The sequence below is a fragment of the Ascaphus truei genome, chromosome 6, assembly GCF_040206685.1.
Source record: "Ascaphus truei isolate aAscTru1 chromosome 6, aAscTru1.hap1, whole genome shotgun sequence".
In the NCBI taxonomy this organism is placed as follows: domain Eukaryota; kingdom Metazoa; phylum Chordata; class Amphibia; order Anura; family Ascaphidae; genus Ascaphus; species Ascaphus truei.
The window spans coordinates 137944144-137960138 of record NC_134488.1 but is presented as its reverse complement, the minus strand read 5'-3'; the positions used below and the strand labels follow the sequence as shown (position 1 = coordinate 137960138).

Sequence of the window (15995 nt, the reverse complement as noted above, 5' to 3'; positions counted from 1 at the left end):
CCCCCACCCCACCCCCTCAATCTCATGTCGGGTAGTCCTCAACCGCTTCCCTTGACCAGGTCTCCCATTGCTCCTCTATCTCCTGCATTATAGGTTCCGGTACATATGGATACTCAAATCCGTGAGACTGCTTGTACCGCGCAACTATGGCTCTCTCTGCCCTACTCACTCGAGTCAGCTGTCTATTTCCAGCCTTGCCTGGCAGTACCCAGCACAAGGGTTCCTCCGGAGCTATTTCATCATAGAGGATTGAGGGTCCCTTAGGGATTACAATACCCTGGTTGATTTCTTCCCACCTTCTAGTGAGCTCATCTTTGGTTTCCTCAGTGGAGTAGGTACCTAAATCCCACCAATGGTCCACTATGTCATCCCGCATTAAAATAAACTGCGGTCAAGGAACGCGGAGTATCTTTCAAACAAAGGCGCCCACCATTTAGTACTATGCTCCTTTACCTCTAACGAAGACACAGACCCTTCGGTGTCTCCACATGAAGATACCCCAGACGTTCCACTGGAATATGCTTGTGTATAGGAACATTTGGCTTTCCCCCTAACCATATGTTTAAAAACAGTGGTTGTGGGATGAACAGTGAGTGGTTCATCACGGAGGCTTCACGTACTGTACCACTTCCCTCCACGATCCCTCATCAGAGGTTACACATTCACCCCAGTCCTTGGATGAAACAGGGCATTCTACAGATGTACCCCAGACCCCCCTTGGCTCGCTCGGGACCCCGAGAGACACAGGGCAGGGGCTTTGGCACTGGGCAGTGGGGGCGGAGAAGTGTCACTGTCTTTGTAAAAGTCTCTAAGTCGGGCTATGCCGCAACCGGTGGGGGTTTTGGGTGGATCAGACTCACCCGGCCTTCTCTTCCCTTGGCCTAGCACGGCCTTCATATATCTGTCCATTTCTTCATGTGACAGACTGGTGCTCATCGGTGCAACAGGTGAGTACTTCCGGTCCATTCTGCTGACAGGTCCGGAAATGACGTCATCATCTCGCGATGTTGTGTCGTACAGGTCCAGGTCCCGCACCGGAAGTTCCTCCTCCACTGAACGCTGCACCGGATATTCAGTTGAGTTTCTGCTGAACGTACTGCTGCGGCCAAGTTTATTCGAGCATTTGCCCGTTCTTGGCCGCAGCAGTAGCCTGGCGCGCGCCCGAGGGTGACGGGCGCGCGCCGAAGCAGCGGAAGAGCGCCCTCCGATCGGGGCACTCTCCCTACCGCTGCCGGGTCCCCCGGAACCCCCTGCCGCCGTCCCCCACATCGCGGGACACCAGGGCTCCCTCGGGGAGCCCTGGACGCGCGTGCAGGGGGCGCAGGCTCCCGAAGACGCGTGACCGCGCGTCTATGACGCGCGGCACGCCGAGGGGCGGCCACTAGCAAGCCGGGAAATCTCCCGGCTTGCGGATCTGGCCGATGCGCAATAAAGCGTGTCGGTAGTGTAGGCCTCGGTCTGGTGACCCTCTACGGCTTCCTCCATCATCGCCTGTCGGGAGTACAGTGATATCTCACTGCTCCGCTTGCTTGCAATGGCCTCGTTGTCCTCTGGCACCATCTTGGATCGCTCCTCCGACACACTGGGAGTCGCCACGGCCGTGGGGCTCTTCCGCGGTTCAGGCCGCACCAGCGCTTGCTGTCGTGAAATTTCGATACTCAGCGGCTCGATGTCACCGGTAAGTGTCTCCTGTTTCGTTGCAGCACCGCTGTAGTGGTCCGCCGGTAGGGACATCACCACCGATGAGCTGCTACCATGCTCGTCGTCCGATGAAGCTGGCAAGGGTATTTCCGCAGGGGAACGACAGCGGGGCTCCATATTCTCACTGGAGGCAGAGACCGCGACACGGTCCCTCTCTGGCACCACCATCAAAAGTGATCCCCATTCTCCCGGGTCATTAACCTTTTCCAATTCGATCTCCAGCCGACACCGGGTCTGCTCCGGAATCCGTTTCTGGAACCCGGACACTCGGTGATATAGACGGGCTTGAGACCGCAGATGTCTCAGTGTTGTCCACCTCAGTCAACGTCGCTGGAGAGCCAGCCAGCGGGGCAGCGACAGGTAGAAGTGACTCCACAGGCCACAAATAATGAATTCCGCACTGCGGACATCTGTGCTGATCATAGTGCTGATCTCTCCTCCTGGTAGTCTGCATTGGAGACACCAGCAACGGAAGTCTTCTTTGCCCCCCCGCCTCTACCACCAGGAGGCCTCCTGGAAGCTGATAGGGGTTGATATGGAAGTCAGCCATATTGCTCGCAGTAGTAGTTTGTGTCAGCATGGGAACTCGACAATTCAGTCTTTCTTGCTCGCCAGCTCTGTGCAACTGAAGGTGGGGAAGCTCACATCCGGCTCCTCCTTCACTCAGTGTAGCGTGCTCTGGTTGGCTCTCGTGGTGACCCCTCCCTCTGGTGGAGATGAGAGGAGGGTCACTCAACTGCACGTCAGGACTCAGACTAGCTTCTGAGCCAGTCACAGTACAGGGGTGCGCAGCTTCTGCTTTCGCGCCACTTCCCATGCAAGGGGGTGTTCTGACTTTCGCGCCAGACCCGGCCAATTTCCTGCAAATACTTTCCTTGCTGCCCGCTTGTACACATGTGCGCTACTCAGGCTTGGCGCGAACCGCCATTTTGGCTTTTCTGCACCGCGCAGTGCAACATCAAACATAGTCGCCATCTTAAATTCACTTCTTTCACGCATGGTGCTCCCTAGCTGGGCAGTCGCCATCTTGGTGAAATAAAGTATTCCAGCTTTTAGCGCAGCCCTTCTGATGGGGTAAGGGCACGCTTCTCCTAATGTATCTGCAGTGTATGTACCTCTGCCATGGTGTAACTTAGGTATACCTCAGGCTAGACAAAACTCTCATGCAGCATACTGCAAACTATTGCAGACCAATACAAGTGCTCTGTGGTAAATAGTCTGGTTACTGGCTAGAAGCAGTTAGGATCTTCCCTGAAGCACTTAGAACATCACCTACTGTTGGCTACACATAGTGCAGATCCTACCAGAAGTTCCTGACCCAAGTTAACCAGGCTACCCCCTTAGGTATCATACAACTATCTGCCTCAAGGTGACTCTACAACAGCTATAGCCCTGTCTCCAGATCTATCTCACCCTTATTGAGGGGCATCTGGGGTGTGCTTTGCGAGTGTGCATGCTCCTGACTACCCCTAGAATCCCTTCCTTCCTCAGCACTTGCCTTGGAAGCATACATGTCTCTATCAGCTTTGCTTCGCTGAAAGCCTGTCCTGTTGATCTTACACACATCATCTCAGCAGCGCCTCCAAATGTAACCCTGTTCCCCCCCCCCCCTCCAATCTCATGTCGGGTACCCTAGGGAAAATGGTGTCCTGGTTACTGTGTCTAAGATGGTGCAAACCTGCTGGCAACAGGGGGCCCTGAGTATCCCGCGATGGTATGGGGGATGATATCAGGACAGGCTTTTGAGGTAGAGCTGAGTAATACTTTCTGGTACAGAGCCTCCATCTCCAACAGATCCCCAGAATGGTAGGGAGGAATCTCTGAAGGAGAACTTCTCTCTATAACTTTTCCCTGAATGATTCCAGGCTCAGGCAAGAAGGTTTCTATATCAAGGATATACTTTTCTCCATCAGGCAGACTGCCCATCTTGCAGCCAACTCACTCAGCCACACATCAGTGGGTTGTCACCCAAAGGAAGTCCCTGGACAATCACTCCTAGTCAGGGCCCTAGAAGCTGTCCTTGCTGTTCTCTTGCTCCCTGGTGGAGTAAAAGGAATAGCCTCCCACCTCTCCCAGAGGGAGGGCCACAAAGCCTGCCAGATCCCTGGCAGCTCACTGGGGTAGACTATCCTCTCTCGAGGGGGAGAGGAACTACTAAATTCAGGAAATTCTATGTAATAAGTAGTTCCAATAGGCACCACCCCTGTGTCACTGTGATTGGACACAGAGCCTGATGACACTATCTTCACTGCCTCACTGCACAGCATGGGTGTGGGGAAAACCCATGATTACTCCTGGCAAACCTGCCCTTACCAGGGATAACTGCGCAGGAGGAGGACAGAATAATAGCCCAAAACCAGGGCTACACCAGTAATAAATAAACACATTAACAATATTAAAATACATTAATAACTCCCCTTCATTACCTCAGTGGCTAACCGCTAAGGTAATGAAGGGAGTTGGTACATACACCATGTGATGAATGCCCTTTCTTGGGTGCTGGGGCGTCACCTTAAAGGGAGGGAATCGCATTCCTTTTTTTAATCAAATTCCACAATTGGGCATTGTTTTTGTTTGCATCGCCCCCAGGGCCGGCCCGTCCATTAGGCGAACATAGGTGGTGTCCTCGGGGCGCAGAACGGCCACCTACATTCTGCCGCCCTGCTTCGAGCAAACCGACGTCACATGGCGTCTTGTTGCAATGGCAACCGTGACGGCCAAAGGTAAGAGAGGGGGAGAGGTGTGGGTGTAAAAGATGGAGGGGGAGGTGGGGGTGTAACAGGGAGGGAGGAGCGGTTGGGGTGCGGAGAGGTGGTGTAAGAGAAAGTGGGGAATGAGTGAGGGGGAGATAAATAAATGGGTGGAGGGAGAGGATGAGGAGGGAGTGAGGTGGGGGTGTAATAGAGGGAGGGGGAGTGAGTGATGGGGGAGAAATATGTGGGTGGAGGGAGAGGATGAGGAGGGAGTATGAGGTGGGGTGTAAGAGAAGAAGGGTGAGTGAGTGAGGGAGGTGAAATATATGGGTGGAGGGAGAGGATGAGGAGTGAATTTAGGAATTAAAATTGTGCTCAAACAGTGGTGTCAAAAAGTTATGCACTCACTAAATGGAGGTCCGATGTCGTAATGGCGTGGCACTGATGGCACTGCCATCACACCGGCCCTGACTCTGTGTGACTAACAAGTTTCAATCGTGCACAAGATGGTCACTAACTAGTTCAGGGGTGGCCAACTCCAGTCCTCAAGGGCCACCAACACATCAAGTTGTTGCCTAGGACGTCACAAATGACGCCTCTGATGTCACAACCGACGTCACATGGCGTCCCGCTGCAATGGCAACCGTGATGGTGAAAGGATGTCATGAAGTTACATTACCATGGTAACGATACGCCGTGTGTCGTCACGTTGGTGATGTCCGCTGTGTCATTTGACGCTGGATTCTGAAGAAGCAGGGCTGCAGGCACAGGCAAGTGCCACTGTTATTTTATTATTTGATTTATCTGGGGCGCAAATTTTAGGTTTCGCCTAGGGAGCATGAAACCCTTGCGCCGGCCCTGATTGCCCCCACCACCACCATTATGTATGTATGTATGTATGTATGTCATAGCACAAGTACAGCTCCTTGTTCCCTAAAAAAAAATCCTTAATATAAATCTGCATTAAATAATTAACATCAAATTAACATCTGTGATGTGAAATACAATAATTGGGCATATGGTTCCTGATTTAACAATGGAGATTTAGCAGAAAGTTGGGTCATCCTATAACTATTAGAGACCTGGTACATTGTGTGGTAACGGGCACATCCGGTGATAGATATCTGAGCTTCTACTGAGACACGTATTCTATTCATTGTACAAACATTTTTTAATTATACCTTCACAACTGAATATCAATTTGGTATCTATCTAATGATTTGGTACTATGGGACAGAAGGGAGAGGGGGTAGGGAAAAGGTACTCCCGTATAAGCCTAGTAAGTATAGATATAAACTGAGGTGCAATAGGGATAATAAGCGTATAACATTTAAAAAAAAGAGAGGGAAAGAATCCATTTCGAATGCACTCACAGTGGTGTGTAATGAGTTAGATACAATAAAACCTTTAATTGGTAATTTATAATAAAAAAATATGAAAACAGGAGTGGTGTTAATAGATCCATGGTCAATCCCAAAGGATTCTTTACACCCCCCGCCTTTTTTATGTATCAAAGGATTTGACAAGATTTCTGCTACTTTAATTGGTGTTTTCCAGCAAGTGAGATTTTTTTTTTAAAAATCTTTAAATATTTTGATTCACTTTAAATGTTTGATCCACTACATGTGCTCTCCCGGCCCTAATGCTGCACATGTTGTGTTAAACCCTTCCTTTGTACAATGTAAATCTACAGTTTACTTTCATCCTGAACTGAAAAGTGGGGACAAAAACACTGTCTCAAACTACAGGCCAATCTCTCTTCTCCCAATCCTATCCAAAGTCATGGAAAAATGTGTCCACTCCCAATTAAGCGATTAGTATACCAAGACAAATTTCCCTAGCCAATTCCAATCTGGCTTTCGCCCCAAACACTCTACCGTAACTACCCTGCTAAAAGTTTGCAATGAAATCCAGTGTGGAATGGAACGTGGTCAACTCACTGGTGCAATATTCCTAGATTTTGCAAAGGCTTTTGATACTGTTGATCATGCTATCCTGCTTAACAAACTCCAGAGCTCTGGAATAGGGAAGCATGCTTTAAACTGGTTTCAGTCCTACCTATCAGGTAGATCCCAACATGTGTCCATCTCAGGCTCTAACTCCAACCCCCTGGATATCACCTGTGGAGTCCCGCAAGGCTCTGTTCTGGGGTCCCTACTCTTCTCTGTGTTCATCAATGATCTTCCCACAGCTTGTAAGGAAGCTTCAATACTGTACACATGTATGCAGATGACACAATCTTATATGCACACAGCCATAGCCTCTCCGACCTTGAACACGTACTTCAGTCTGACTTTTTGAGACTCGAAAACTGGATTTCCCTAAACAAACTGTTTTTAAACACTGACAAGACTGTAACAATGGTATTTGGGACCAAGACTAAATTTTTAAAGCTTCCAGTGACTGAGCTCCAGATCAGAACCAACGCTAACACCACCCTAACTCCTATTACTAGTTTTAAATACCTGGGCATATGGTTTGACTCCCACTTAACATTCGGAATGCACATTGATGAATGCACATTGATGCCGTGACATCCAAAACCTATGCCAAACTAGGTGTACTTTACAGGAACAAATCCTCCCTAAGCCTGCTGGTCAGAAAGCGTATTGCATAGCAGATGCTATTGCCAATTATCGACTATGGAGATATAGTATATGGCTCGGCACCCCAAACCCACCTTGGCAAACTTCACACCCTCTACAATTCAATTTGTCGTTTCGATCTCCAATGCAACTACAACACACATCACTGCGAAATGCTCAAAGAACTAGATTGGTCATCACTCGAGTCTAGGTGCAAAGTTCACCTTTCCTGTCTTGCCTTCAAATACTTTCTGGGCAAGCTACCCACCTATCTGAACAAGCTCCTCACCCCTACCACATGCAGCACTTATCATCTGAGATCTGACTCCAAAAGACTGTTCATGGTCCCAAGGCTCAACAAAGTATCCGTCCGCTCCTCCTTATCTTACCGTGCACCCCAAAACTGGAACAACCTACCGGAGACTCTCACATCCACCACCAGTTTAAGTTCTTTCAAAACTAAGGCTGTCTCACATTTTAATCTGGTCTGTAACTGTTACATAAGCCTATAATATACATCTTCTCTAACTGTGCATGCAATGTATTGTATATACTATATACCCTGTTCATTTATGTAACTGTATTTGTAACCATGTATTATTTGTCATATTAACTATGTCCAGGACAAACTTGAAAACGAGAGGTAACTCTCAATGTATTACTTCCTGGTAAAACATTTTCTAAATAATAAATAAAACTGTTTGTGATATTCCAATTTACCTCTCCTGCATGGCCTTCTGTAAGACAGTTTGTGTAACTGTGACTTTTTTGTCTCTTGTCTAGTTCCGATAGCACCAATATTCCACCCATGCCAACAATGCAAGGTTGCTTTTAGCAGTCAGGATTACCTTCTCAAACATCTGAAGTTTAAACACCCAAATGAGTATATGGAAAAGACGAGGACAGAACTATCTTGCAACCTTCCAATAAATATGAGAGAAAATGCAACTTTCAACCAGTCAAGGCAATTAATAAATAATGTAACTGCTTCTAATATATATTCTTTTGAATAAGAAGGTGCCAAAGGAAAAGATCTTGGATCAAGTGGGAAGAATCTGACTTGGTTATCAGACCAGAACCTACACAAGAGGACACACACAGGGGAGAGACCGCATGTATGTGGGGAATGTGGGAAGGAATTTAGTCAGTTATTAAGCCTGGACACACACAAGATGACACACACGGGAGAGAGACCGCATGTATGTGGGGAATGTGGGAAGGGATTTAGTCGGTTATCCAGCCTGAACACACACAAGAGGACACACACAGGTGAGAGACCGCATGTATGTGGGGAATGTGGGAAGGGATTTAGCGACTTATCCAGCCTAATTGTACACAAGAGGACACACACAGGGGAGAGACCGCATGTATGTGGGGAATGTAGGAAGGGATTTAGTCAGTTATCCAGCCTGGACACACACAGGGGAGAGACCGCATGTATGTGGGGAATGTGGGATGGGATTTAGTCAGTTATCCAGCCTGGACACACACAAGAGGACACACACAGGGGAGAGACCACATGTATGTGGGGAATGTGGGAAGGGATTTAGTACCTTATCCAGCCTAATCAAACACAAGAGGACACACACAGGGGAGAGACCGTATGTATGTGGGGAATGTGGGAAGGGATTTAGTACCTTATCGAGCCTAATCAGACACAAGAGGATACACACAGGGGAGAGACCGCATGTATGTGGGGAATGTGGGAAGGGATTTAGTCGGTTATCCAGCCTGAACACACACAAGAGGGCACACACAGGGGAGAGACAGTATGAATGTGGGAAGGGATTTAGTCAGTTATCCACCCTGGACACACAAGAGGACACACACAGGGGAGATACCTATCTCTAAAGCCAGGCATGTTTAGGGATAACCAGCGAATAAGACGCTCGCATATGTGCACAAGTGTACAGTATCTGTGTTACGCTGAATCACAATGCAAAGTGACTTTATGGTGCATAAAACGAGCATTTTAAAAGGATTAAGTTATAACAGGTTATTTGTATCATTCTTATATTTAAAGGAAATGTTCTTGTTTTATATTTCCATGCTGTTGGTTCTAATAAAATGTGGGATTATGCTGAAGTGGTCTGTGGCCTTTCTTGGCTATGAATCGGAATAGTTTCGCCGCTACCTATTGGCCACCGATGTTCAGTCGCAGATGGACCCTCCGCCACCGGCGACTTCTAATGTGAGGTTTATTACTGTCTATGGCAGCGGTGCACAAACTGGGGGGTGGGAGCGCAGGCGGCGTGCTGGCAGATGCTGTGCACGGGTGGTTGAACAAGCTCTGTGCTGCTTCTCTGCTCTCTGTTTGTTGCGGGGCCTTGCTGCGGCGGTGGAGCCTTGCTGCTTCTCTGCTGTGGGGGCGGGGCCTTGCTGCTTCTCTGCTCTCTGCTGTGGGGGGCGGGGCCTTGCTGTGTCTCTGCTCTCTGCTGTGGGGACGGGGCCTTGCTGCTTCTGTGCTCTCTGTTGTGGGGACGGGGCCTTGCTGCTTCTCTGCTCTCTGCTGTGGGGGTGGGGACTTGCTGCTTCTCTGCTCTCTGCTGTGGGGGTGTAGAGGGAGAAAGGGGGTGGCCCGGTATTAACGGGGTTGCACCCCATATGGCCATCCCCTGACCTCACCAGAGAGACAAGGGGTTAACTGGACTGCGGTCCAGGGATGAGGTTTGCACCTTGTTATACCTTGAAAATGTATGTTCCCCTGTTCCCATGCTTCATTATGTGCCTGTATTTTAATGTTTTAAAGTGCATTTCTGTATCTCCAGTTCTGGAGGTCGCAGAGAGTTCATATTTGGCCAATATGTGGAGTCACTGTAGGCATTAAAAACTGGCAAAGGTCGACCCACTGAGCCCACCAGAATGGAGCTTATTAATATGTGTAGATATTAAAGTGTATACACTGGCGACACACTTTATTTGAGCTCGGCTAGTCCCGCGAATTCGGGTATACTCGGGTGTATTGAGGTTTGTGACTGTTTTCTGCCGGAGTGCATTGCGTTATTTTCCCGGCAGGGATTGAAGCATTTTATTCCGGCTAGCTACAATACTGCAATGCCGTGTAAAAACACATGAGGGCGCTTGCGAGCTGTTCTCTTGAAGCCATCCCCTATAGTGAATTGTAATGCAGTATATATACTGTATATATATATATATATATATATACTGTATAACAACAGCCCCTATAACCCCTAACATACAGTACTGTACACATACAGTACTGTATATGCACATACTGGGGGCGAGATGTGTTTGCAGCAGAGAGAGATCCGCTGCTCTCTCTGCGCAAACAGCGGCACATTAAAAATTATTTTAAATACATTTTTATTTATAGTGTAGATGTGCAGGTGGTCTCGGGAGCTGAACCGCGTTTGTTTCAGGTCGGGGGACCCCCTGCCCCCCGAGATACAGACCCCTTAATGAGGTGCCGGTATCCCTCTGCGTTTAAAGGTCCCGATCACGTGATCGCGGCCTGTAAACCAAGCAGAGGGATACCGGCACCCCCAAAAGGGGCCTATATCTCGGGGGGCAGGGGGTCCCCGGACCTGAAACCACAGCGGTTCTGCTCCGGAGACCCTCTGCACATGTACAGTATAAATAAAACACATACAGTATATACAGTAAATAAACACTCGTTCTTTACCTTAGCGGCTATGCGCTATGGTAAAGAAGCAGCATTTCTGTATTTTTAATAATATTGTACAGTGAGCAGGGGGTTCCCTGAGACAGAAATCTAAACTCAGGGGCCCCCTGCTCCTGCACAATATTATTAAAAGTACAGAAATGCTGCTTCATTGCCATAGCGTATAGCCGCTAAGGCAATGAAGGGGTTAACCCACCGTGCCCGCTTTATTGTGGGTAGCGGGGGTGGGTGAAGGGGGTATTTGGCCCTTGGTGTGAGTTTAGGACTTGCGGGGGGGTTGCGGGTGCACTTAACCCCTTCACGACCGTAGCAGTTAATACCGCTACGGTCATGACGGGGTTAACCACTCCCGCTACCCCCCGCAAGCCCAAAACAAGCACCGTTGGGGCTAATACCCCCTTCACCCCCCTCCCACTACCCACAATAAAAAATAATCACACAGCATCCCCGCAATACATAAATAAATACAAATAAATACATTTAATATACATTTTTATTTATAGTGTAGATGTGCAGGGGGTCTCGGGAGCTGAACCGCGTTGGTTTCAGGTCGGAGGACCCCCTGCCCCCCGAGATACAGACCCCTTTATGAGGTGCCGGTATCCCTCTGCGTTTAAAGGCCCCGATCACGTGACCGCGGCCTGTTAAACCAAGCAGAGGGATACTGGCACCCCCAAAAGGGGTCTGTATCTCGGGGGGCAGGGGGTCCCCGGACCTGAAACCAAAACGTTTCTGCTCCGGAGACGCTCTGCACATCTACACTGTGAATAAAACACACACATCATTAAAGAATCATTCTTTACCTTAGCGGCTATGCGCTATGGTAAAGAAGCAGCATTTCTGTATTTTTAATAATATTGTACAGTGAGCAGGGGGTTCCCTGAGACAGAAATCTAAACTCAGGGGGCCCCCTGCTCCTGCTCAATATTATTAAAAATACAGAAATGCTGCTTCATTACCATAGCGTATAGCCGCTAAGGTAATGAAGGGGTTAAGGCATAATAAACAATTAATACATTCAATACATATTTTTCATGTCTGTGTTAAACTTCCCTGACTTCACTGTAATCTATGTAAAACCCCCTCCCCCTATCCCCCTATTGTGTGTGTGCGTTAAGCTTCCCTGCAATCTATGTAAAAAAAAACTCCCCCTATTGTGTGTGTGTGTTAAATCTGCCTGGCCTGTGTTTCTGAGTGCAGTGTACTGTATGTAAATGTGGGGAGGGGGATCCCGTGTAAATAACCACACCCACCCCCGCTACCCACAATAAAAAAAAATCACACAGCATCCCCGCAATACATAAATAAATAAATAAATACAAATAAATACATTTTAAACACATTTTTATTTATAGTGTAGATGTGCAGGGGGTCTCGGGAGCTGAACCGTGTTTGTTTCAGGTCGGGGGACCCCCTGCCCCCCGAGATACAGACCCCTTTATGAGGTGCCGGTATCCCTCTGTGTTTAAAGGCCCCGATCACGTGACCGCGGCCTGTTAAACCAAGCAGAGGGATACCGGCACCCCCAAAAGGGGTCTGTATCTCGGGGGGCAGGGGGTCCCCAGACCTGAAACCAGTGCGGTTCTGCTCTGGAGACCCTCTGCACATCTACACTATCAATAAAAATGTATTTTAAATGTATTTATTTATATTCATTTATTTATTTAGATTTATTTATTAATTGTGCTGCTGCTGCAAGTCCTAAACTCACACCAAGGGCCAAACACCCCCCTCACCCCCAATAAAAAAAATTCACGCACAGCAGCCCCACAATTAATAAATAAATCTAAATAAATACATGAAGAGAAATAAATATATACTGTATATATATATACTGGATATATATACAGTATATATATAATAACAATCCCTATACTGTACATATACAGTATATACTGTGTATATATATACTGTATACATATATAACTCTTTCTCTCTCCCATTTACACCCCTTGGACTCTTTGTTCATTGATGGAATAACACATTGTTTATTATTAGTATTTCTGTTATGTGTTTACTAATATAATTCAATGTTTACTTTTTTCCATATGTTCTAGATAAGGAATATATTGTTACTTAATTTTGTCATTACATGTAGTAAGTATTTGACCAATAAGGGTTTTTTTAGTAGTGCAAGATGTATTTTGTTTGTCAGTTAACTTATCCCAACATATGAATTACATTTATTTTTATCTTTAGAGTATGTGGTTTTAAATATGTAATTTTATGTGTTTTGTATACGAATTAAGTGATTTAGATCCTCCCACATTAAGTGTTTATCTCCATAGATTTTGGTTCTAAATTTGCCTCTTTTGCTGTCAGTCATCTGTAGTATCTATTCATATAAGCGGCACCCTAATAGCAAATTAAGGGTTAAACATCACCTTGCGATTAATCATTAATCACTGGACTGGCTGTATATAAGGGCAGGACTTTTACCCATGAATCATCAGCCCTTTGAGAAAGTCGCCGATTGGTGACGAAACGCGTCAGGGATACTGAGGAGCGCGATTACGTCACGAAGACGCTGCGCACGCGCACGAGGCCATACCAAGCGCGGGAAGAATACAGCGGCCATTCGGAGTGGAAAGCTGAATTTGAGCAGTATACAGACGGTAGAACGGCGTCCTTATCCAGTTGGGAGTGATCTTGATCAGCTATCTGGAAGTGATTTAGCCCAGCAGTACCGGATGGTGGTGATATAATTCACAAACTGCCTTTTAAAACTTTTAATCTTGTGAGTGCGATTTCCCCCCCCTCCCTTCCATCCCTTCCCCAATTTTAAAATAAATCACGCAGTATTATGCTATGGGGCGTGCGCTCTCTCTCTTTTTCTGTTTATATATATATATATATATATGATACTGTATATAGATATATAGATATATACAGTATACAGTATACAGTATATATACACACAGATGATGAACCAATATACAAATACATGTAGAATGGTTATCAAAATCATACTGTCCTACAAATAACGCTTCTCTATACAGACAATAATAATAATCCATTTAATAATCCTAACTGATTTTACAATATAAAACATAACATTCCAATCCACACAGTACATTGCATTTACATTGTATAAATGATGCATAAAATCTATGCACCATATACATTCTGCAAATGAATGTTAACAATATAATTGCAAGCTACTCTACCAGTAAATACAAACACTTCCAAACAAGTCAACTATTTTAACCAATCAAGTAAACAAAAATCAATATATACTGTAAGTACCAACCAGAAAACACAATTTAAAACCAAAGCTAACCCTTACAATACCAAGGATTACATCTATCTAATTGTAAAAAACCTTATACATTATACACAGCATTGCAATGTACAGTACATGATGAACAATACAGTACATTCCCTGTATCTCCCTGCCTTCAGTGTAATCTGTTTAAAGCCCCCTCCCCCCTAATGTTTCTGTTAAACAGATTACACTGAAGGCAGAGAGATGTAAAGGCCTAAAGCCCCCTCCCCTCTAATGTTTCTGTTAAACAGATTACACTGAAGGCAGAGAGATGTAAAGGCCTAAAGCCCCCTCCCCCCTAATGTTTATGTTAAACAGATTACACTGAAGGGAGAGAGATTTTACAGAAACACACATTAGGGGGGAGGGGGCTTTAAACAGATTACACTGAAGGCAGAGAGATGTTTCTGTTACCAGTAAATCTCCCTCCCTGCATTGCTGTCAGTGCAGTATATGTAAATGTGGGGAGGGGGGGACCCAATGTGCATACTTTGAGGTCTAACCACCCTCCCCCCTACACACATACCATTACCCCTCCCCCCCCGTCCTGGCCATGGCCCCTCCGCTTCTGCAAAACAGACACAAAAATTAAAACATACAAAGTAATGTCCCCTAACCCCTTAATCACCATAGCGGTTATTAACCGCTACAGTCATGAAGGGGTTAACCCACCCTCACCCACCACTCGGGATGCCTACATACCCTCCCACACTACCCCCCCCCCCCGTGAGGCCTAACCACCCAGTCAGTACCCACAAGGGAGGCCTACCCACATACCGTTGGGGAAACACCCCACCCCCAGTACCCACACTAAAAACAGTACAATGACCCACAATAAACAGCATTCTATTTATTAAATACATTACCCACCCCCTGTGCCCCCCCCATAAATACAAGATTTATCCTTTTACATACAGGGTTCATAACGCAGCCCCACACTAGTCCCCGGTGGGCTGGCAGGGCACCTGGACAGACCTACAGTTTACCAGCAGCATTCCACAGGTTCTGGAGGCCTGCTGGTGGATCCTGCCAGCACCATGGCCCTCAGGTGGTCTCCTTGGGTCACCGTGGGCCACAATTGGGTCCCCACGGTAGGCCCAAGGATGTCTGGGAGCCCCGGGTCAAACCCACAGGTGTCTGCAGGGCCTCGGGTGGTTCCCATGGGGGTCTGGGGAACTCACGGGTGCTCACTACGGGTCCGCGGTGCCCCCACAGAAGTGGGACCACACATCATCATCCCCGCACCTACGGGTCGGAGGTGCCGCCACAGAAGTGGGACCACACATCGTCATGCCCGCAGACTATGGGTCGGAGGTGCCCCCACAGAAGTGGGACCACACATCGTCATCCCCGCATGTGTCACCCGTGGAACCACCAGCCTGCTACCCTTTAGGATACCCGAGAATACCCACAGGTGGTCTCCAGAGGTCCCACACAAAACCACGGAACAAACCCTGAATGTAAAAAAAAATATACCTGGCCTATACATTCAATACATGCACCCCCCCCCCCCCCCCCCAACACCTACAGTACAATAATGTGCAAAATAACTATTATCCAGATATGGATAATAGATTAATTGGCCATTATTAAAAACATTAACTAGCATATACAAATAAAGTACTACTGACCTCATCAATACGAAGTGTCCGTTGCCAGCAAAATCCTTGTCTTGTCCACAACATACATAGCAAATACAAAGCCAATACATTGCAATTGCATTCAGATATCAATTAACCCCTTAAACACCTTATCAGATAATAACCGCAAAGGTAATTAAGGGGTTAAGCCACACAGGCCCGATACCCACCCTTCACCCATGAATTTGTACTGTGGCTTCATCATGCAACTATACAGTATATATATATACTGTATATATACAGAGAGACAGAGAAAAAGAAAGAGATATATACAGTATATATATATATATATATATATATATATATATATATATACACGTTATATACACACCCATGATAAGCCAATATACAGTACAAATAAATGTAGAAGGGTTATCAAAAGCATACTGCCCTACAACCAAGTAAACAAAAATCAAAAGCCAATACATTGCAATTACATTCAGATATCAATTAACCCCTTAAACACCT

The 15995-nt window shown here is 46.7% G+C and overlaps 1 protein-coding gene across 1 annotated transcript; it reads left to right on the top strand.

Moving 5' to 3' along the window:
• Positions 1-4402: 4402 nt before the first annotated feature.
• On the top strand, positions 4403-9047 carry LOC142498179 (uncharacterized). Its single transcript, XM_075606690.1, is given in 3 exon segments — positions 4403-4424; positions 7994-8390; positions 8392-9047. Coding segments are annotated over 3 exon segments (858 nt in total). The 3' UTR covers positions 8831-9047.
• The last annotated feature ends 6948 nt before the right edge of the window (positions 9048-15995 follow it).